General features: G+C 43.3%; 1 protein-coding gene across 5 annotated transcripts in view; it reads left to right on the top strand.

The window, feature by feature from the left end:
* SORCS3 (sortilin related VPS10 domain containing receptor 3) overlaps positions 1–21855 on the top strand; it is a 1299528-nt gene that overhangs the window by 701584 nt on the left and 576089 nt on the right. For 3 of the 5 annotated variants that reach the window (XM_033941704.1, XM_033941705.1, XM_033941708.1), the window contains one exon: positions 17336–17494. In XM_033941704.1, coding sequence (XP_033797595.1) covers positions 17336–17494 — 159 coding nt within the window. Of the gene's footprint in view, positions 1–16310; positions 16352–17062; positions 17156–17335; positions 17495–21855 lie in introns of those variants that run through there. The other 2 variants (XM_033941707.1, XM_033941709.1) reach the window with 2 other exon arrangements.

Below are 21855 nucleotides of genomic sequence, written 5' to 3' on the forward strand. Positions count from 1 at the left end.
AGCGTTTAGCGTGCGCTAATCGGTTGGTGCACCTTCGTAAAATAGGGCCATAGATATTACAAAGAAACTGCAAGGAAGACTTGTGATAAATAGAGGTAGGAATTAAAGTCTACAAAATCCTGAGTGGTATAGGATTTGCACAAGTGGATGGCTTTTTTTTTTTTACACCATCCCAAATAACAAAGACTAGGGGCTCCTTTTACGAAGCCGAATTAGTGGCTTTATCGCACGGGACTTTTCATCACGCTCTAGCCCCCGCGTTAGCCGAAAAACTACCGTCTGCTAAAAAGGAGGCGGTAGCAGCTAGCACGGCCGGCAGTTTAGCGTGCGCTATTACGCGCGCTAAACCGCTAACGCGGATTCGTAAAAGGAGCCCTAGGGGTCATTCGATGACGTTACAGGGAGATACTTTTAAAACCAATAGAAGGAAATATTTTTTTCACTCAAAGAATAGTTAAGCTCTAAAACACATTGCCAGAGGGTGTGGTAAAAGCAGTTAACGTAGCTAGTTTTTTAAAAAAAGGTTTGGACAAGTTCCTGGAGGAAAAGTCCATAGCCTGCTATTAAGACAAATCCAACAAGAAGAGGCACTGGAGAAGTCAAATCCAACTGAATGGTCAGAAATCCTTTATTTGAAATTGTATAAAAGTTTTAAAACATGCAAAGTTCCAAAAGACAAAGTCCCAACTAGGCTCTGAGTTTCGGCGATACCATTGTCTTCCTCAGGGGACAGTTGTGAACTGAAAAACATATTAACATTGAAACAAATAACATTTGAGCAATTAAATATTACAACAAAAATATGAATAAAACAAATGATTGATGTGTATTACATATACAATAAATGGTGAAGAACATATCTAATCTAAGGCTTGGCTTTATATACCAAGTCATAATTCTAAGAAAGCTCGACTCAGTTTACAATAATTAACTTAACAAATAAAAACCATAAAAAATAAGACTACATTTCGGGAAATTAATTTTCAAAGTATTTAGCAAATAAAGTAGTTTTTAAAGATTTGTGAAAAAATTGAAGTGAGCCGGAACTCCTTAAAAGAAATGGAAGATCATTCCAAAGTTGGGAAAACTTAAAGATCAGAGATTGACTAAAAATCTTGACTCCTTTAATCCCTTTTTTGGAAGGAAGAGATAATTTAAATTGTTGGTTCCCTCTTGCAAAAGGAAGTCTGTAAGCATTCCAAGATAAAGGAAGGAGAGGAGTAAAGACACCATATAGGATTTTAAAAACAACACAAGCACATTTAACCCTTTCAGGACCAAGGGACATATTTGTCCCATAACTTTAAAATCCTATACATTTTGATTGGGATAGTCTACAGTTCTAAAATTTGATATGTACGGATTCCATATGATACTGCCTTTATGTAAACAAACTGGTTCCGACATTCATTCATTAGCGTCGTTGCCAGATTGACGAGAAGATTCACTTGCCACACTGTCCATAAGCCAGAAGTGTGATTTTTTTTAAAAAAAAAAATGATATTTCACAAAAAAAATCAATTTTTTGGCATCTGCAAGCCCTTTTTACCATAAAAATGTTGTCAAAACCACAAAAATTGGCCTATGATCCTTATGGTCCTGAAAGGGTTAAACTGAACTCTAAAATAAACCGGGAGCCAATGGAAACTCTGGAGCAACGGAATCACGTGATCAAATTTGCGTTTCCCAAAGATCAATTTCGCAGCAGTATTTTGAATACATATGAAGTTAAGAAAAGGTAAAAGACGATGAGAGGGACAAAATGACCTTCAATTGATGCAGAATGCTCGACAAAGAGTCTTTTCAAAAAAGAAAGAAAGAAAAAAAGAAATAAAAGGACAAGGAGTCTTTTCAAAAAAGAAAGAAAAAATAAATAGAGTATGACTCCCAAGATTAAAAAATGAACAAAATGTCACCTGTGGGCTCCTTTTACTAAGGTGCGCTAACATTTTTAGCGCATGCACAAAATTGTCGCGTGCTAAATCACGCGGTACGCTTCTAGAATAACACCAGCTCAATGCTGGCATTAAGGTCTGGTGTGTTATTCCATGCGTTAAGGTCCTAACACACCTTAGTAAAAGAAGCCCTGTGTTTACACTGTTATTTACACAGATTTTAATGTAGGTTGTCTCATGTCCTGCTTCCATTTCTGTACTTACAGTTTTTGTTATGTTTGGATTTACATCATATCTATGGTATAATGTTATGTTATTTCACTGTTATGACTTAAAATTTCAATAAAAAAGCAGCTCTAACCAAAGCGGAATTAAAAATGATCAGTTTTATTCAGGTAGGATTGACTGAGCTCTAGGGGCTTTGGCCAGTGGCGTAGCGAGGGCAAGAGGCTTCCGAGATGGAAGCATCCCCCCAGTCCTTCACCGATCCCCCCTGCCGCAAGCGCCTCCCCCCTTCCTCTTGTTGTTCACCGCCCCGAGTAACAACTTCAACGTGCTCCTCGCGACCCCGGCGGCTCTCCTGCCGACGTCACTGCCTATGCGCGGCACCCAGAAGTGACATCAGTGGGAGAGCTGGTGTGGTTGTGAGGACCACATTGAAGCTGTTGCTTGCGGAGGTGAACTAGTGGTATGGGGGAAGGGAAGGGGGCGCACCCGTGGCGAGGGGAGGAGTAGGAAGAGGCAGCGAGGGCAGAAAGGAGAAAGGGTTCTAGCGCCCACACCAACATGGCGCCTGGGGCAGACCCCCCTCACCCCCTCCCTTACAGAGCCACTGACTGTGGCTGATAAGACGTGTGCTGAATGTTGTTCTATAAACGACGCTCCAAGTTGGGTGCAATTCTTTGACGAGTGTGTAGTGCCAGGATCTACGTCCAAAGCGCGTACTGAAACCTGGTATAAATCTTCATGCATAAAACTGGGTGTGGGTCCTCCAAATGCATTAAAGTTGTGCCCATCCATACCCCTGCCTTGGCCACACCGTAGTGTGGTTAGTAGCACCAGCTGTGGCGATAGCTCCGATGCTCATAGAATGCTATGAGCATCGGGGCTGTTACTGCCACGGCCGGCGCTAAAAATGCTAGCATGATTTTGTAAGAGGGGTGGGGGTTGTGTTGCATGCTATAAGATTTGTAAGTGGAAATTTGCATGCCATTTATAGAATCAGGGGGGTAAAGGACACAATCTAAGTATTAAAAGGCATAAATAAATGGATTAAAAAAATAAAAAGTAATAAAAAAAAATAAACAAAAAAGTAAAAAGGAGAAATAATACACATAGAACATAAAAGCTGCTTGCACTGAACTCCATGAGGCCATTGTTAGCGGCTAAAAAAGAATCGCGTAACTTAAGACACTTACCGCCAGCTGTTCAGTGCTATTTAACCAGCTCGGAATGGTTCCTAGCCATTTAAATAGTGTTTGGCCAGCTAAGTGTTAACATTCAGCGGGAGGTGGCTAAAATGTAGCCAGTTCTATCATGTGATAGCCAACAATTTTGAATGCTGACTAACCAAGTTTAGTGACCAAGAGCTGGTCTAGCTTTGGCCTTTATAATATAACTGGCTGGTGATTAAAATCGACCTAGTTGGCTAAGGCACCATTTTATCAAGCCAGGTTAGTGTTTTTTGTTTTTTTTTTATCGCCAGCCGCTACAGTAAAAGTTTCGATGCTCATTGAATTCCTATGAGCATTGGAGCTTATACCACGACAGCCGGCAATAAAAAAAACTCTTACGTTTGAGCCAGCCCCAAATAGGTCAGATATTCAATGCTGATCACTAGAAACGGCCTGACGTTCACCCCCTCTTGTACTAACGTGCGCTATGATTTTTAGCGTGCGGTAAATATTAGCGCACGGTAATCACGCACTAAACGCTAACGCGTGCATGCTATCACAATGGACGCATTAGCAGTTAGGGCACATGTTGATTTAGCGCATGCTGTACGCGCACTAAAACGCATAGCGCATCTTAGTAAAAGAGGGCCTCAATATCCAGGCTTGGCACTGAGTCTGGGAATTAGCTGGCCTCCCTCCCACAGTGTGAATATCAGCCCCTTAGACTTTTAGCAGATGATACCAAGATTTGTAACAGAGTAGACACCGAAGAGGGAGTGGAGAATATGAAAAAGGATCTGCAAAAGTTAGAGGAATGGTCTAATGCCTGGCAACTAAAATTCAATGCAAAAAAATGCAGAGTAATGCATTTGGGGACTAATAATAGGAAGGAACCGTATATGCTGGGAGGAGAGAAGCTGATATGCACAGACGGGGAGAGGGACCTTGGGGTGATAGTGTCCGAAGATCTAAAGGCGATAAAACAGTGTGACAAGGCAGTGGCTGCTGCCAGAAGGATGCTGGGCTGTATAAAGAGAGGCGTAGTCAGTAGAAGGAAGAAGGTGTTGATGCCCCTGTACAGGTCATTGGTGAGGCCCCACTTGGAGTACTGTGTTCAGTTTTGGAGACCGTATCTGGCGAAGGACATAAGAAGATTTGAAGCGGTCCAGAGGAGGGCGACGAAAATGATAGGAGGCTTGCGCCAGAAGACGTATGAGGAGAGACTGGAAGCCCTGAATATGTATACCCTAGAGGAAAGGAGGGACAGGGGAGATATGATTCAGACGTTCAAATACTTGAAGGATATTAACGTAGAACAAAATCTTTTCCAGAGAAAGGAAAATTGTAAAACCAAAGGACATAATTTGAAATTCTACTTTATGAAGAGGGTGGTGGATGCCTGGAATGCGCTCTCGAGAGAGGTGGTGAAGAGGAAAACCGTGACTGAGTTCAAAGAAGCGTGGGATGAACACAGAGGATCTAGAATCAGAAAATAATATTAAATATTGAACTAAGGCCAGTACTGGGCAGTCTTGCACGGTCTATGTCTGTATATGGCCGTTTGGTGGAGGATGGGCTAGAGAAGGCTTCAATGGCTAGGAGGGTGTAGATGGGATAGAGTAGGTTTTGACGGAGATTTCGACAGTTGGAACCCAAGCACAGTACCGGGTAGAGCTTTGGATTCTTGCCCAGAAATAGCTAAGAAGAAAAAATTAAAAAAATTTAAATTGAATCAGGTTGGGCAGACTGGATGGACCATTCGGGTCTTTATCTGCCATCATCTACTATGTTACTATGTTTTATAGATAGCAGCACTTAAACATAGCTGCACAATCACTAGGATTTACAACCTTTTCTTACGCTGACGACATTCAGCTAATGCACCCTCTTAATCCAGAAAATACTGCAGAAATAAAAATAATCAATGAAAAATTGGAAAAAATTAAAAACTGGCTAAAAAATAACAAACTGGTTCTAAACACTCAAAAAACAAAATCCATGCTTTTCACTTGGAAAAGAGATATATTCCAAAAAATACCATTCACACTTGACAATATTCCTATAGAACCGGTACTTAAGCTAAAAATCCTAGGTGTAACAATTGATGTAGATCTATCTTATCATGATCATATCAGTGTCATAGTCAAATCATGCTTTTACAGACTACGGCTTTTACGCTCAATCTCTACATTCTTGGATACCAAATCTCTCAATATTTTAATTCACTCTCTTATTATTTCCAAACTGGACTATTGCAATTCTCTTCTAATTAATATAACTCAAAAAGAAAATAGACGTCTCCAAATTATCCAAAATACAGCAATCAAACTAATTCATAACGCAAAGAAATTTGACCATGTCACCCCTTTATTAATTAAATCACACTGGCTTCCTATAACCCATAGAATTACGTTTAAAATTTTATTCCTGGTTTACAAAACTCTAACCTTTAATGAACCTCAATATATTGCAAAAATGATTGTCCCACACAAAACTTTACGTTCTCTTAGATCCTCTTCATCACAATTGCTCTCAGTCCCTTCATTAAAAGTCATAGGCACTAGGCGAAATGATATATTTTCTGTAAAAGCCCCCACATTGTGGAACTCCCTTCCAAATTTCATTAAAAACGAAACTGACCTTATTACATTTAAGAAAATTTTAAAAACTTACCTATTTCAAGACGCGTTTGACATATGAAATACCACCTTTTAAGGTCCAAATATTCTTCCCAACCCATTATTACCTGATGTGCTTCCCCTTTGATGTCAATTTCTAACAAAGAACAAGATTGTAACTTTTTACCTTTCCTCCCCCCCTCCTGTTCGTCTAATTTTGTCTGTCTTATGAATGACTACTGTAAACTAATTGTATTACCACATTCTGATGGTTTTTAACACTGTACATCGCTTAGATATTATTATAAGCGATTCATCAAATAAAGGTCAAACTTGAAACTTGAAACTTGAAACTCCTTAAAGATAGGGTTACCAGATTTTTTTTTTTTTAACGTTAATAAAATCCGGACCCCCTAGACCCACTCCAAGGTCAGTCCAGTTCCACCCATCCCCACTCCTCAATGCCCCAGCTGCGACCCCCAGCCCCCCTCTCCCGCTGCCTGTTCATCGGGTAAGAAGGCATCTGCACATGCACGGATGCCCCCGACGCAATTTCTTTTCAAGACCTGGACCAAGTGCCAGGTTTTGAAAAGACATCCGAACCCCCAGACATGTCCTCAAAAGGAGGACGTGTCCGGGCAAATCCAGCCATCTGGTAACCCTACTTAAAGAGAGCAGCACTTTATTTTTCAACAGAATGGAGCTCCAGGGCATTGAACTACAAGACAGTTGAGCTCTTAGTTCACGAAACTCCAGAATTCATTGATCCAACAGCTCAGCGTCATCAAAGGCAAGAACACTCTCGATAGAAATTATGAATTAACTAAGAAGGAAACTCATCATACTATTGTATTTTCAAAGGGCTCCTTTTACAAAGGTGCGCTAGTGTTTTTAACGCACGCACCAGATTAGCGCGCGTTATAGCCGAAAATCTACCGCCTGCTCAAAAGGAGGCGGTATGGATAGCGCGCGCTATTCTGCGCATTAAGGACTTCTTTTATCAAGCCGCACTAGCGGTTTAACGCGCCGCCGGCCGCGCTAACCGCTACCACCTCCTCTTGATCAGACGGTAGGTTTTGGCCAGCGCGTGATGAAACATCGCGCGTGTTAACCCCGCTAGCGCGGCTTGATAAAAAGAGCCCTAACGCCCTAGCGCGGCTTTGTAAAAGGAGCCCTAAATGTTGAAACAATTGCAAAGTATTTTGAAACTAGGCAAGGTGTTCACCTTGCCTAGTTTCAAAATACTTTGCAATTGTTTCAACATTTAGGGCTCCTTTTACAAAGCCGCGCTAGGGCGTTAGGGCTCTTTTTATCAAGCCGCGCTAGCGGGGTTAACACGCGCGATGTTTCATCACGCGCTGGCCAAAACCTACCGTCTGATCAAGAGGAGGTGGTAGCGGTTAGCGCGGCCGGCGGCGCGTTAAACCGCTAGTGCGGCTTGATAAAAGAAGTCCTTAATGCGCAGAATAGCGCGCGCTATCCATACCGCCTCCTTTTGAGCAGGCGGTAGATTTTCGGCTATAACGCGCGCTAATCTGGTGCGTGCGTTAAAAACACTAGCGCACCTTTGTAAAAGGAGCCCTTTGAAAATACAATAGTATGATGAGTTTCCTTCTTAGTTAATTCATAATTTCTATCGAGAGTGTTCTTGCCTTTGATGACGCTGAGCTGTTGGATCAATGAATTCTGGAGTTTCGTTAACTAAGAGCTCAACTGTCTTGTAGTTCAATGCCCTGGAGCTCCATTCTGTTGAAAAATAAAGTGCTCGGAGACAGGATGCCTTAAATGAGGGGATATTTCTGGAAAAGTGTGTTATAGCTATCAAAATAAATTAAGATAAAGCTTGGTGTGGCCTGGTTGAAGTCACAAGGAAACTGAACGAAAATAATCAGGCAGCAAAGCAATAAGGAAAAAGAAATGGCTGAGAACCATTAGAAAGAAAATTCTTATTTTAGACCACATTTTCATGGCATCTGTGATGAATGTGCATGAGATAAATTTGCATGCACGGCCTGCTTTCATTATACTCAAATCTATCTCTCGCATAGTCATTGGAATTATCCTGAAAACCAGACTGGCTAGGCGTGTTCTGTGAATGGGGTGAGAACCCCTGCTCTTGACTCGAAAGCCTGGGAGTCAATAATGCTTGTAAGGAATTTCTGTCTAGGAAGGTCAGCCAGCCAGCTATTTAAGATGTTCAGGAGTTTGCCAATATTTATTGATTGATTGATTTTTAAAGATTTCTATCTCGCTTTTATCCTAAATGGGTTACAATGTCCACATTCATAGATGAATGAAAACAACAAATACATATAACGGCTAAAGTGGAGAGTGACCGCACGATACTTAAAGTCCTAGATTTCAAACGTAGAGACTTTAATAAAATGGGAGAGTACGGTACCTGAAGAAAGAGCTGTTAGGATGGAAGGACATAAGAGAAGTGGAAAGACAGTGGTCTAAGCTGAAAGGAGCGGTAAAAATGGCTATGTGAAGAAAATAAAGACAAACAAGAGAAAAAAGAAACCAATATGGTTCTCCAAACTAGTGGCGGAGAAAATAAAGGTGTTCCTGAAATTAAAAAAAATCCAAGAAGAAGAGTGCAGAAAGGACTACTGGGTGAAACTGAAAGAAGCCAAGAGAGAGATACGTCTGGCGAAAACACAGGCGGAAGAACAAATGGCTAAAAATGTAAAAAAGGGAGACAAAAATTTTTTTCAGATATATTAGTGAAAGGAGGAAGATGAAAAATGGAATTGCTAAACTAAAAGATGCTGGGAACCGATATGTGGAGAGTGATGAGGAAAAAGCAAATGTGCTAAACAAATACTTCTGTTCTGTGTTCACAGAAGAAGATCCTGGAGAAGGACCGAGATTGTCTGGCAAAGTTACACGAGAAAATGGAGTAGATTCTGCGCCGTTCATGGAGGAGAGTGCTTATGAGCAACAAAACTGAAGGTGGACAAAGTGATGGGACCGGACGGGATCCATCCCTGGATACTGAGGGAGCTCAGAGAGGTTCTGGTGGGTCCTATTAAAGACTTGTTCAACAAATCTCTGGAGAAGGGAGTGGTTCCTGTGGATTGGAGGAGAGCGGATGTGGTCTCTATTCACAAAAGTGGTCACAGGGATGAAGCGGAAAACTACAGGCCAGTTAGCCTCACTGAAAGAAAGGATAGTGTACTTCCTTGAATCTAATGGGTTACAGGATCCGAGGCAACATGGCTTTACAAAAGGTAAATCGTGCCAAACGAACCTGATTGAAATTTTTGATTGAGTGAACAGAGAGCTGGATCGAGGACATGCTAGATGTAATTTACTTAGATTTCAGCAAAGTCTTTGATATGGTACAGGCTCTTGAACAAACTTGAAGGGCTGAGTTAGGACCCAAAGTGGTGAACTGGGTTAAAAACTGGCTGTCAGACAGACGCCAGAGGGTGGTGGTTAATGGAAGTCGCTCGGAGGAAGGAAAGGTGAGTAGTGGAGTCCCTCAGGGTTTGGTGCTAGGGTTGATCCTGTTCAATATATTTGTGAGTGACATTGCTGAAGGGTTAGAAGGAAAAATTTGCCTTTTTGCAGATGATACCAAAATTTGTAACAGAGTAGACACCGAAGAGGGAGTGGAAAATATGAAAAAAGGATCTGGAAAAGTTAGAGGAATGGTCTAATATCTGGCAACTAAAATTCAATGCGAAGAAATGCAGAGTAATGCATTTGGGGATTAATAATCGGAAGGAACCGTATATGCTGGGAGGTGAGAGGCTGATATGCACAGACGGGGAGAAGGACCTTAGGGTGATAGTGTCCGAAGATCTAAAGGCAAAAAAACAGTGTGATAAGGTGGTGGCTGAGATACTGGGCTGTATAAAGAGAGGCGTGGCCAGTAGAAGGAAGAAGGTGTTGATGCCCCTGTACAGGTCGTTGGTGAGGCCCCATTTGGAGTATTGTGTTCAGTTTTGGAGACCGCATCTGGAAAAGGATGTAAAAAGACTTGAAGCGGTCCAGAGGAGGGCGACAAAAATGACAGGAGGTTTGCGCCAGAAGACGTATAAGGAGAGACTGGAAGCCCTGAATATGAATTGTATACCCTAGAAGAAAGGAGGGGCAGGGGAGATATGATTTAGACATTCAAATACTTGAAGGGTATTAACGTAGAACAAAATCTTTTCCAGAGAAAGGAAAATGGTAAAACCAGAGGACATAATTTGAGGTTGTGGGGTGGTAAATTCAAGAGCAATTTTAGGAAATTCTACTTTACGGAGAGGTGGTGGATGCCTGGAATGCGCTGCCGAGAGAGGTGGTGGAAAGGAAAAAGTTGACGGAGTTCAAAAAAGTGTGGGATGAACTCAGAGTATCTAGAATCAGAAAATAATAGTAAACATTGAAGAACTAAGGGCAGTACTGGGCAGACTTGCACGGTAGGTGTCTGTATATGGTGTTTTGGTTGAGGATGGGCTGGGGAGGGCTTCAAAGGCTGGGAGGGCTGGAGTGAGTTTTGATGGAGACTCCAGCAGTTGGAGCCCAAGCACAATACCGGGTAGAGCTTTGGATTCTTGCCCAGAAATAACTAAGAAGAAAACTTTTTTTTTATTTTTTTTAATTTAAATTAAATCAGGTTGGGCAGACTGAATGGACCCATTCGTATCTTTATCTGCCGTTATCTACTATGTTACTATATTAAATAAAATTTACAATTCTACAAATCCAACAGCAAAAAGCTAAACCAGACATGGGCAACTCTTGTCCTCGAGGGCTGGAATCCAATCAGGTTTTCAGGATTTCCCCAATGAATATGCATTGAAATCAGTGCATGCAAATAGATCTCCTGCATAGTCATTGGGGAAATCCTGAAAACCCGATTGGATTCCGGCCCTCGAGGACCGGAGTTGCGCATGTCTGAGCTAGGAAACAGAAAAAGAAGAAACAAAGCCTCGAGTTACTATGGAAAGAACAGCAAAAAGAGGCACTGGAGATGTCGCAACCAACAAATGGATAAAAGTCTTTTATTGGAGCAAAGTCACTGAAATATGTAAAAACAAACGAAATCCCAACTAGGACCCAGTTTCGGCGACTACGTCGCCTTCCTCAGGGGATAGTAACATATTTGAGCTTGACGTTAAAATACGTCAAACCAGTGGCGTACCTAGCATATGTGACACCCGGGGCTCATTTTTTGACACCTCTCTCCCATCTGTAAAAAAAACATGATTTTTAGTAACAAGCCACATGTCACACATGAGTACCTAGGAAAAGGCAGCATCTTACATACTGCAGTGAACAGTACAACATCAATACACCCATTGTAAAACTAAACAAGTCAGACTAGTACAGATCAGTCCTGCAGTCAAGCCTAACAAAAAACCATGTCTTTCGAACACACAGAATACAGAAAACACCTTCGCCTAGTATGGAATATGTAATCACAAACTAACCTCTCCCTCTTTTACAAACCTGTAGTGTGGATTTTAGCCACAGTGGTAACAGCTCTGACGCTCACAGAATTCTGAGCATCAGAGCTGCTACCACAGTTTTGTAAAAGGAGGGATAAAATAAAAATACATAAACAAAACTTAAATCGAACCAGTAAGAAGCTGGACTCTGCATACAGTGCACCACAGAAACAGTGACACATGTCTCCTAAAGCAATAAATAAATAGAAAATTTTTTTCTACCTTTGTCTTCTGTGGTTTCTGCTTTCCTCATCTTCTTGTAACTCTCTTCCTTCCATCCACTGTCTGCCGTCTCTCTTCCCCTATATGGCATCTTCTCTCCTTCTATGCCCCTTCCAGAAACTGTATGCCTCTCCCTTCCATCTCTCCTTTCACCCCCATTGGTCTGGCATCTCTCTCGTCTCCTTCCCTCTGCAATCCCTTTCCCTTTTTTCCCTTTCAATTTATTTTCTGCATCTGTCTAGATGACGTTCTTACTATCCTCTCATCAATGTCCTTTTTTACTGTCTACCTAAAGCTTGCCACCTCTTTCCCTCACCCCTCCAGTGTTTCCATAACTCAATCCTTTTTTCCCCATCATGTGTCCTCCTTTTATTTATCCCCTCCTTCCATCATGTACCCTCTTTCTCCAACCCTTCCATCTAGTACCTTCTCCTTTCTCTGTCCACTTCCATCCAGTGTCTGCTCCCCTCTTTCTCTCCTCCCATTTCCTACCTGCATTTGCACCCTTATCTCTCCCATCTGCACTTCCATCCAGCATAGGCTTTCCACTACCATCCAATGTCTGCCCTTTCTCTCGCCATCCACCCCTCTTCAATCAGCATCTGCCCCCTTTCTTTCCCTCCAATATCCTTCTCCCTTATGTCTCTCCCCTTTCTCTATACATCAATTCTATCAGCACCACCCTTCCATACTATCCTGCCCCCTTTCTTTCCTTCCACCACTCTTCCATTCCAGAAATCCTGCTCCTTTCTCTCCCTTCATGCAGCAAGGTCCCACGATGACTGTAGCTGCTGGCTGCCAGTCCACCCCACTCCAACGTACTTGCTCTGGAGCAGACTCAGCAGCCACATGCTGGAAGATCCCGCGATGACTCGTCTGCTGGCTCTGCTCCGGCAGACGCAGGGAGTTGTGGCAAAGTCTCACAATGACTGCGTCTGCTGGGTCCACCCCCTCCGACATAACTTATTTCATCTGGAGCAGAGCCGGCAGACGAGTCATTATGGGACCTTCCTGCACCTCAGCGCAGCGGCCGACTCTGCTGCAGAGAAAGTAAGTCAGAGGTAACGTGACCATTTATTTTTTCATCAAAAGGGGACATCTATTAATTGACTGTGTATCCTTTCTTTCTGCACTCAGGCCCAACAATTGTCCCTTCCTATTCCCTCCCCCCCATGTCCTTAGTGCCCCCAGTGCCTCCTTCCCATGTCCATGGTGCCCCCAGTGCCTCCTTCCCGTGTCCATGGTGCTTCCAGTTCCTCCTTCCTGTGTCTTTGGTGCCCCCAGTGCCTCCTTCCTGTGTCCATGGTGCCCCCAGTGCCTCCTTCCCGTGTCCATGGTGCCCACAGTGCCTCTTTCCTGTGTCCATAGTGCCTCCTTCCCTAGTCCATGGTGCCCACAGTGCCTCCTTTCCGTGTCCTTAGTGTCCCCAGTGCCTCTTTATGTCCCCTCCACTGCCTTCCAGATTTTGTCCACCCCCAAAGCCAGCCTGCTTGTCTGCCTACCTGTCTCCCTCCCTCCCTGCTGCGCTAAAGACAGCCAGCTTGCCTGCCTACATCCTGCCCTCCCTGCCGCGGAAAAAAGAAAAAAAAAGCGCCTCTCACCTTCCTTTCCTCTGGTCTGCGCCTGCAATCTTACCTCACTCCGCCGACAAGAAGTCTTTCTGATATTAATTCTGAAGTCGGAGAGGACTTTCCAGGCAGGCAATCACTGCCTGGCTGGCCCGGAATGTCCTCTCCGACGTCAGAATTGATGTCGGAAAGACTTCTTGTCGGCGGGGGAGGTAAGATTGCAGTGGCGCGAGCCGGGGGATAGGAAGGGCAGGAGGACCCAGACCTGGCCAGCTGTGCACCCCCCAAGCCGTGCATCCGGGGCGGACCTTCCCCCCCTCCTCCCCCCTTGGTACGCCACTGCGTCAAACTCCTATTTCAAATTCAATCCTGATAGGAAAAAGGACGCCTACTCATTCTGAACTTCTTCATTTGACTAAGAACTTTTAAGAGCTTCTGAATTGAAACGCTTCTTTGGAAGCGACCCCCTACCCTATCCTAGTGTGCTAAGCCCTTCCCTCTTTTCCCTCCCTTTTCCGATTTTATTTTCTCATTGCATTTAGGGCTCCTTTTACGAAGGCGCGTTGGGGCCTTAACGCACGGAACAGCTCGCGCTAAGTTGCTGCGCGCACTAACCGCTACCGCCTCCTTTTTGAGCAGGCGGTAGATTTTTGGCTAGCGCACACTATAGCACGCGCTAAAACACTTAGCGCACCTTCATAAAAGGAGCCCTTAATCTCTCACTATTTCCCACTTATTCCTTTTGGTACCAGTAAGTCTACATGTTTTGTCGCCCTCCCTTTATTTTTTATTTTTAACTTTTTTATTTTTAATATCTGATAATTGTAAAGCGTTTAGGTATGCTTTTGATAAACAGTATATCAAAGATAAACCCCAGTTTTACTAAGGTGTGCTAAGTGTTTTAGCGTGCACGCTAACGCATCTGTGGACTAACATGCACGCATTAGCATTTAGTGCATGCTAATATTTAGCACACGCTAAAAAGCATAGCGCACCTTGCCCCCCTCTTTTACTAAGGTGTGCTATGCTTTTTAGCGTGCGGTAAATATTAGCATGCACTAAACGCTAACATGTACATGTTATCCTATGGTCGCATTAGCGGATAGCGCATGCGTTAATTTAGTGCGCGCTAAATGCGCACTAAAACGCTTAGTGCACATTTGTAAAAGAGGGCCTCAGTAAAAGGAGCCCTAAATAAACTTGGAAACTTGCCCCCTCTTTTACTAAAGTGTGCTAATCGGATTAGCGCACGCTAATGCGTCCATAGACTAACATGCACGTGTTAGCATTTAGTGCACGCTAATCAGCGCACCTTCATAAAAGAGGGCCTTGGTCTTTAAAGATTTTTTAAAAGAATTTAAAGTCTGAACTTGATCTTAATGAACCAGTCATTGCATTCCACAGCCTTGGACTTGCCACAAAAATTACTGCCATCCATGTTTTTCTATAAAGTACATCGTGGGTTATTTTCCAGGGTCGGTCTCATTGCCGACTGGGAACGTAAAGCACGATTCTGCATATACTTTTTCACAGCTTGGATCAAATACCATAGTGCCTCTCCACAGAGTACATGATACATTACAATCAGATTTTGTATTCAGTTCGAAATTCAACGAGCAACCAATGAAGTTTTTTCTGTATTAGGGTTATATGATCCCAACGAGACAACCCACTAATTAACCTCGCAGCTATGTTCTGTATTACTTGCAAGTCGTGTATCCTAGCTTTTCTAATACCGTGTTTCCCTGAAAATAAGAGAGTGTCTTATATTAATTTTGGATCTAAAAAATGCGCTAGGGCTTACTTTCAGGGATGTCTTATTTTTTTCATGAACTTATCTCTGGAGGAATAGATAATTATACTCTGTGATGATAATCTATGGCAATTTCAATAATCACAGCTCTTATAGCAAATAAATAATATATAAATAATACTCTTATTAGAATGTGAAGTGCTCAGACCTTATAACCTGTGTTTTTAGTGTTATCACCAAAACGAGGTTAACAAGGGGACCATCATTGCCTTCACTGTCCCCTGACCACCTGCATTATATAAACAAACTCTCAACGTGATTTGTTCATAATGAATAATGTACTTATCTTTGCCAGGTGGTAGTTGATGATGTTAAACCTCGTTCAAACGTAAACGTAAACCGTTTCATGTACAGCAATGATCTCTCCCTTCCTCTCCAATTCTTCCTCTTTCTGTCCCTCCCCCACCCCCATGTGCAGCAGAACCCCACCGACCCTCCCACCATGAGACCGACATGCCTCCGCTCCAAGGCCTCCTAAAGCAGCAGGAGTGGGGGTTGCTGAATCAACGAGTTCAATTTTTTTCAGCAAATCAGGCAGCACTAGTGTCAGGGATGGAGTCAGGGAGTGTCGGGTACATTCGGGGGGGGGGGGCTTTGGGGGGTCGATCTTAACTAGGGCTTATTTTTGGGGTAGGAATCATGTTAGGGCTTATTTTGGGGATAGGTTTTATTTTCAGGGAAACAGGGTATTTAAGAATAATACATTGCAGAAATCTCTTTTAGGAACAACAAGCCTTTGGAACACTATTTGAAAATCTAATGCCAATTACATTGACCTCACTCTAGTCTAGAAAGTATGCCGGAGTTATGACCTGTCTCTGATGATAACCAGTTATGGCCTAGGCCAGTGATTCTCAACCCTGTCTTTTTTAAATGTAAACCACTTAAATACATTGTAATAAGCGGTATATAAAATAAATTTATCCAATCCAATCTGGTCCAATCCTCGAGACACACCATCCAATTGATTTATTCAGGACTAGTGTTTAAGCCCATTACATTAACGGGTGCTAGTAAAGCCTCCTTCCCTCACATGTTCCCTATTTTCAGCCCCAGCTCCAAACCCATTTTTACCCCAGCCCCCAGCCCCCTTCTCCCATCTTTTCATCAGGAACTGTTCCACCCACCCCACCCAGTGTTTAACTTCAAAGAAAAGTGCAGCACCGCACTGTTGCTTTCCTCGGCATCTTCTCTCCACTGCGGCCAGCCCTGGCAGAAACAGGAAGTTGTCAGAGGGCGGGTCACAGTGGAGAGAAGGCGGCGAGGCCAGCGGCAGCACGGCTCAGCGCTTTTCTTTGAAGTAAAACGCGGCGGGCGGGTGAGCAGGCGAGGGGGAGAAGTAGATGCTGGCAGGGGCGCCTGTGCCCCCCCGCCCCATTCCGACGCCTATGAAGGTTTCTCTGGCGGTGAATGAGGGCGGGAGGGGGGAGTCGCCGGCGTGTTTCCTGCCTCCGTGTTCGAAAATGGAATTCGACACGGAGGGACACAGCACACTGTCAGGAAACACGCCGTCCTAAGTGCGCATGCGTGCTTAAGATGCCATAAATGTACATGCACTGTTCCCTTGGTCCGTCAAGAGTTCTCAGATCATCCTCACAAGCTTCCCTATATGTCCCCTCTTTAAAAATCATTGGTACTCGCCGTGACCTGATCTTCTCGGTTACAGCCCCAACTATTTGGAACTCACTTCCTCTATATTTACGACTTGAACAAGATTTGAAAAAATTCAAAAATAGCTTAAAGTGTTTTCTTTTTAAAGAAGCCTTTAACTAAAAGTTTATTTTCCGTCTTGTATTAAATTCAAATTATCTACCCCCTCTCTTTAGATTTTCCTGTTTTCAAATTCTTTTCCTCACACCATCCCTATGTTCTAACCTAATCTGATTAACACATTTTTTTTTTTTTTTTATTGTATTTTTTCTTTTTCCCTCCTTTCCTACTGTTTCATGTATTTGTTACCCCAGTTCGTTTTTTTTTTAATTTTAAAGTAATTATTTTTATTTACGATGTATTTGTGATTTAAGAAATCCAATTTTATTTCTTTGTAAAACGCTTTGTATCCTGAAAAGCGTTTAATCAAATAATATAATAAACTTGAAACTTGTATTTCATGCGCATTCATTTGTGGGCATTCTGAAAACCTGACTGGCCTCGAAGATGGTTTGAGAAGAACTGAGCTAGACCAGTTGTTGTAATCTGTAAATAGTGGATTTGTGAGTGGAATTTACTCGAGAAACCCTCATTTATACTTCGTCGCTGGGAACCGAGGGGCCGTTTTCATAACACAGAATGTAGCGACTGACGTGCGAATGTTCATTTTGTTCGCCTGACTTTTCTTTATTGCATTATCACATCCGAGGTCTTTTCTTTTATCTTAGATAATGCTCCTCAGTGACCCAGAGATCGAAAGCAGCATCTTGATCAGCTCGGATGAAGGGGCCACTTACCAAAAGTACCGACTGAATTTTTATATCCAGAGCCTGCTCTTTCACCCTAAACAGGAAGACTGGATATTAGCATACAGCCTTGATCAAAAGGTGAGGCATTTATTTGGAGTATTGGATCTGAGTGACATTTCCTCAACTTCTCTGCTTTTGTCGTACAGTCTTTGCAAGTTTTCACCCTATCTTCTGTTTTTCTAAAGAGCTATAACCCTGCTAACTGCATTAATATATTAAATATTCCATCAATATGAGCTATATTATCTTGAGCATAATATAGCTTTCCATCTGTTGTGAGTGAAGGGCATGGCAGGTGCAAGGTGTGACTTACATCTCCCCTGAGGATGCCAGAGTGACATTTTGCAGACTGAAAGCCACTATAAATTTGGTCCTTTTATAATATCAAATGTCAAATAGGTTTTAATGCTTAGATCTCTAATGTAACCGGAAAATGTGAGTGATATTGAAAGACCGATGCATCCTTTTGATGTCTAGTGAATTTCCTTTTCTCCAGCCTAAGTAAAATTAGCCCTAATCATTCGCAGAAAGCCAGGCAGGTTAGAAAGAGAGGCACGCTAGGGCATAAACAATTTATGTAGTACATCAAACATTTGTGAAAATGCTTGGTAATAATGGCAAGGCATTTGCTCCATGGTTCGCGGTATGGTCACGACGCAGTCAGTGGTTTGATCCAAGGGCTGTGAGTGGCTTGGAAGACGTTTTGGAAAATGCGACATAAAATTCAGATAGATGTTCTTTTTTTTTTTTTTTTTTAGTTCCAGTAATTTTATTGGTTTTATAAACAGTATAATACAGAAATATAAGAGAAGCTTCCGAAAAAACTACGGAAGTAATCAAAAGAGGAGGACACCATCAAGTATATCACATTGCATGAGAGTAGAGATTGGGCTGTAAAAAAGGAAAACAAAACAAAAAAACCCCCCAAAAAACAAACAGAAATACGATACAGCAAGTATACGATACAGCAAGTATATGTTAATATATCAGCTATCAATAAAGAGCATAGATAGAAAAGAGAGAAGAAAATATCAGATGATAAGTAACAAGGGAATATAATGGCAAGAGTAAATATTACTGACAATAATCATGCTAAATCAAACGGAGAGCTATCAAATTGGGAGATACAGCAACAGAATGAATGCTCATAGTAGATATATTGAATGTTAATATGAATATGAATAAAACAAAAAGAGATCAGGTATGTTTATAGTCAAAGGTCCAAACCACAAAAGTCCATAATTATCGACCATGTTTTAGATTGATGTTCTAATCATGAAGTAAATTTTAGAGTATAGACCTGTACAGGAATGGGGATTGTGGGAATCCTGCAGAAACCACAGGATTGCTACAAGTATGGAAGAAGTTGCCATAGGAATACACAGTTCTTCAGTGTGCAATTTTTCATATACCAGTAGATGTTATGGTGGACCATCGTTCATTATGGGGCTTATTTTGGAAGCATATGTATATCCCCAAATGACACAATGGATTTGGACAGGATCTGGACATCTGGCACGGCTGAACATCCAAATAGCAAAGGGGCATGTTGTGGCCATGCTTTGGGCGGGACTAAGAAGAGCTAACAATCAAGGTGCCCAACAGCAATTACCAAAAGGAAGGAAACTTCCAAGTTTAAAAAGAAGGATGCCCTTACTTAAATTTGTTTCAGTTGCATCTAGGGAACAAAAAGGTGTTCTAATTGAGTAGCTGGCCACTGGAGGGATTAAGGCATGGAACCTTCTTAATCCCCTAATGCAGGGGTAGGGAACTCTGGTCCTCGAGAGCTGTATTCTAATCGGGTTTTCAGGATTTCTCCAATGAATATGCATTGAAAGCAGTGCATGCAAATAGATCTCATGCATAGTCATTGGGGAAATCCTGAAAACCCAACTGGAATACGGCTCTCGAGGACTGGAGTTCCCTACCCCTGCCCTAGTGGTTTTTGTCCCCCTTCTTCTCTCCTGAAAGTGAAATGAAAAATCAAAAGTAAGAACCTAACTTAATGTGTTGTGAGTCAAAAATCTGCCTAACACACCCTGTTTAGACCCTTCTTCAGGGGCAGAGACAGCTTCACAACTTTCCTGCAACCAACTTGATGGTATCTACTTGACTTGGAATGCTCTGGAGACCAGCATGGACAGCATACTTTGTCTCTGGTGTCCTTGTGACTGGCCTCTCAGCGTTCCTTCTTGGTGGGAACCCTCAGCATGCATTCCCCATGGGAGGGGCCTTAAACAATCTGGGCCAATCAGAGCCTTAAGTCCCCCCAGTGCATCTGGGGAGGGTCCTAGGGCTCAGATTGGCCCAGATGCTTAAGGCTCCTTCCATAGGAGGGATTCTAAGCAACCTGGACCAATCAGAGCCTTAGGCCCCTCCCCGGTGCATTCTAGGAGAGATGGAAATGGTAGGACCACTGCTGCTTTTGGGCACTGAGGGAGGAAAGGTTGGTACGTCAGGACTGCTGCTGCCGCCTCGGGTAAGTAAAGACCCTGTCGGGTGATAAATGCAATGGAGGATCTATGAGGGCCAAAAGGGTACAAAGGAAATGGTGAGGTGGTGGGACTGGGATCAGTGGGAGGCAGGGTCCGGGCATGATAGAGGCGGGGCATGGGTGGGGTCAGAGTCAGGATATAGGTGGGGCTATTCTAGCACCCGTTACTGTAACGAATGTAACGGGCTAAAACACTAGTATATATACTAGTGTTTTAACCCATTACATTAACGGGTGCTAGAATAGATGTGTAAACTTAGGCATTTCTTTCTTTCTTTCTTTCAGTCTCTCTCCCTGCCCCCTTTCTTTCTTTCTGTCTGTATTTCTGTCTTTCCCTGGCCCCCTGTCTTTCTTTCTTTTTGGCACTCTCCCTTCCCCCTGTCTGTCTTTCTTTCTGTCTCTCTCCCTGGCTCCCTGTCTGTCTGTCTTTCTTTCTGTCTCTCTCCCTGTCCACTGTCTGTCTTTCTTTCTTTCTCTCTCCCTGCCCCCTTTCTTTCTTTCTGTCTCTCTGCCTGTCTGTCTGTCTTTCTTTCTGTCTGTAACGGGTGCTAGAATATGTGTGTGTGTGTGTCTGTATTTATTTCTTTCTTTCTCTGTGCTTAGCCTGTTTCAGTATTTCTGTATTTTTTTCACATCTGCGGGAGGAGGAGGAGGCTGGGCGCGCGGGATGGTATATATACAGTATATCTGTTCTGCTTTATATTCCTTAAAAAAAAAAGTCTAACGTTAACAACTCATCCGATCCACTTTTAGGAATCCCTCGCAAAAGGGGGAAAGTGGCAAAAGAAAGGGAAGAGCGGGCCGAAACAAAACGAAACAAAAAAATCCGAAGAGGCAGGGATGGCCAAACCTTTTTTTCATTTTTTTTCTTTTTTTAAGAAGACTTCCCCCTCCCCATCGTCCAAAGTGGTGCAAGAGTGCCAGGGTATCCCGGGCTGAACCCTGCTTACCTTCCTCGGCGTTTCATTTCATTTTCAGCTCCGGGTATGTTTTACATCGCGGGCTGTGTTCCCCCCCTGGTCTCTCTCTCGCCATGTACTACCACTCGAATTGGGGGCTCTGTCGGCTTCTCCTCTGCCCGGGTTGGGGGGGAGAGAAGGAGGCGTTTCTTACCTCGTCTATGGCTGAACTGGGCGGGAGTGTTGGAGTGCGGCGGGAGGGGGGGTTTGGGTTCTTCGCAGCCTGGATCGTTCCGTCCTTCTCGCAGCCTTCCCCCAGTCAATCCCTGCCAGCTATGGAGAACTATCAGAAGGAGGATTCTGCAATTTCAACGCTGTCGGGAGGGGGACACACATGGGATGGGAAGCCGGCCCACTTTACTGTAATCTCTGAAGTAGCCGGGCCGCCTGTGACTCTCCTCTTGACCACTGGGGGGGGAAGGGGACCTGAGGATCAGCGCTGTCTCCAACCCGCCACCGAGCCAGCCAATGGACATCACCATTGTGGCTGGCGTTGTGAAGGGGTGGCGCGGCGCGGCCTGCTCTGAGGTGAGGGGGGAACAGTAAGTAGCAGGCTCGGGAAGGTGAGGGCAGGACTCCGCATTCGCTCGCCTGTGGTGACGTAGTAAGCGCAAATGTGCACTCTTGCCGGCACATCCTGACAGATTAGATCTCAGGGAACACGCAGTGAGGGTGCGCTTGTGTGCTTAGCATTTTATTATTATAGATATTACATTACATTACTGATTTCTATTATGCCGTTACCTTACGGTTCAAGGCGGATTACACAAGAATTGTCATGATGCTATGAAATACATTAGGTGGATTACATGAGGATTGTCATGATATTAGGAAATGCCTAATGAGTGGTTTGAATATATTTTTGATTTGCTAAGTAGCAGATAGTGTTGTGGGTGAAGCTTGGGGCGGGTCTGGTTCTGGTTTGGAGGGAAGGGGGAAAGAGAAGTTATGGCAGAGATATTTAAGTACCTACGTGGCATACATGC

The sequence above is a fragment of the Geotrypetes seraphini genome, chromosome 4, assembly GCF_902459505.1.
Source record: "Geotrypetes seraphini chromosome 4, aGeoSer1.1, whole genome shotgun sequence".
Classification (NCBI taxonomy): domain Eukaryota; kingdom Metazoa; phylum Chordata; class Amphibia; order Gymnophiona; family Dermophiidae; genus Geotrypetes; species Geotrypetes seraphini.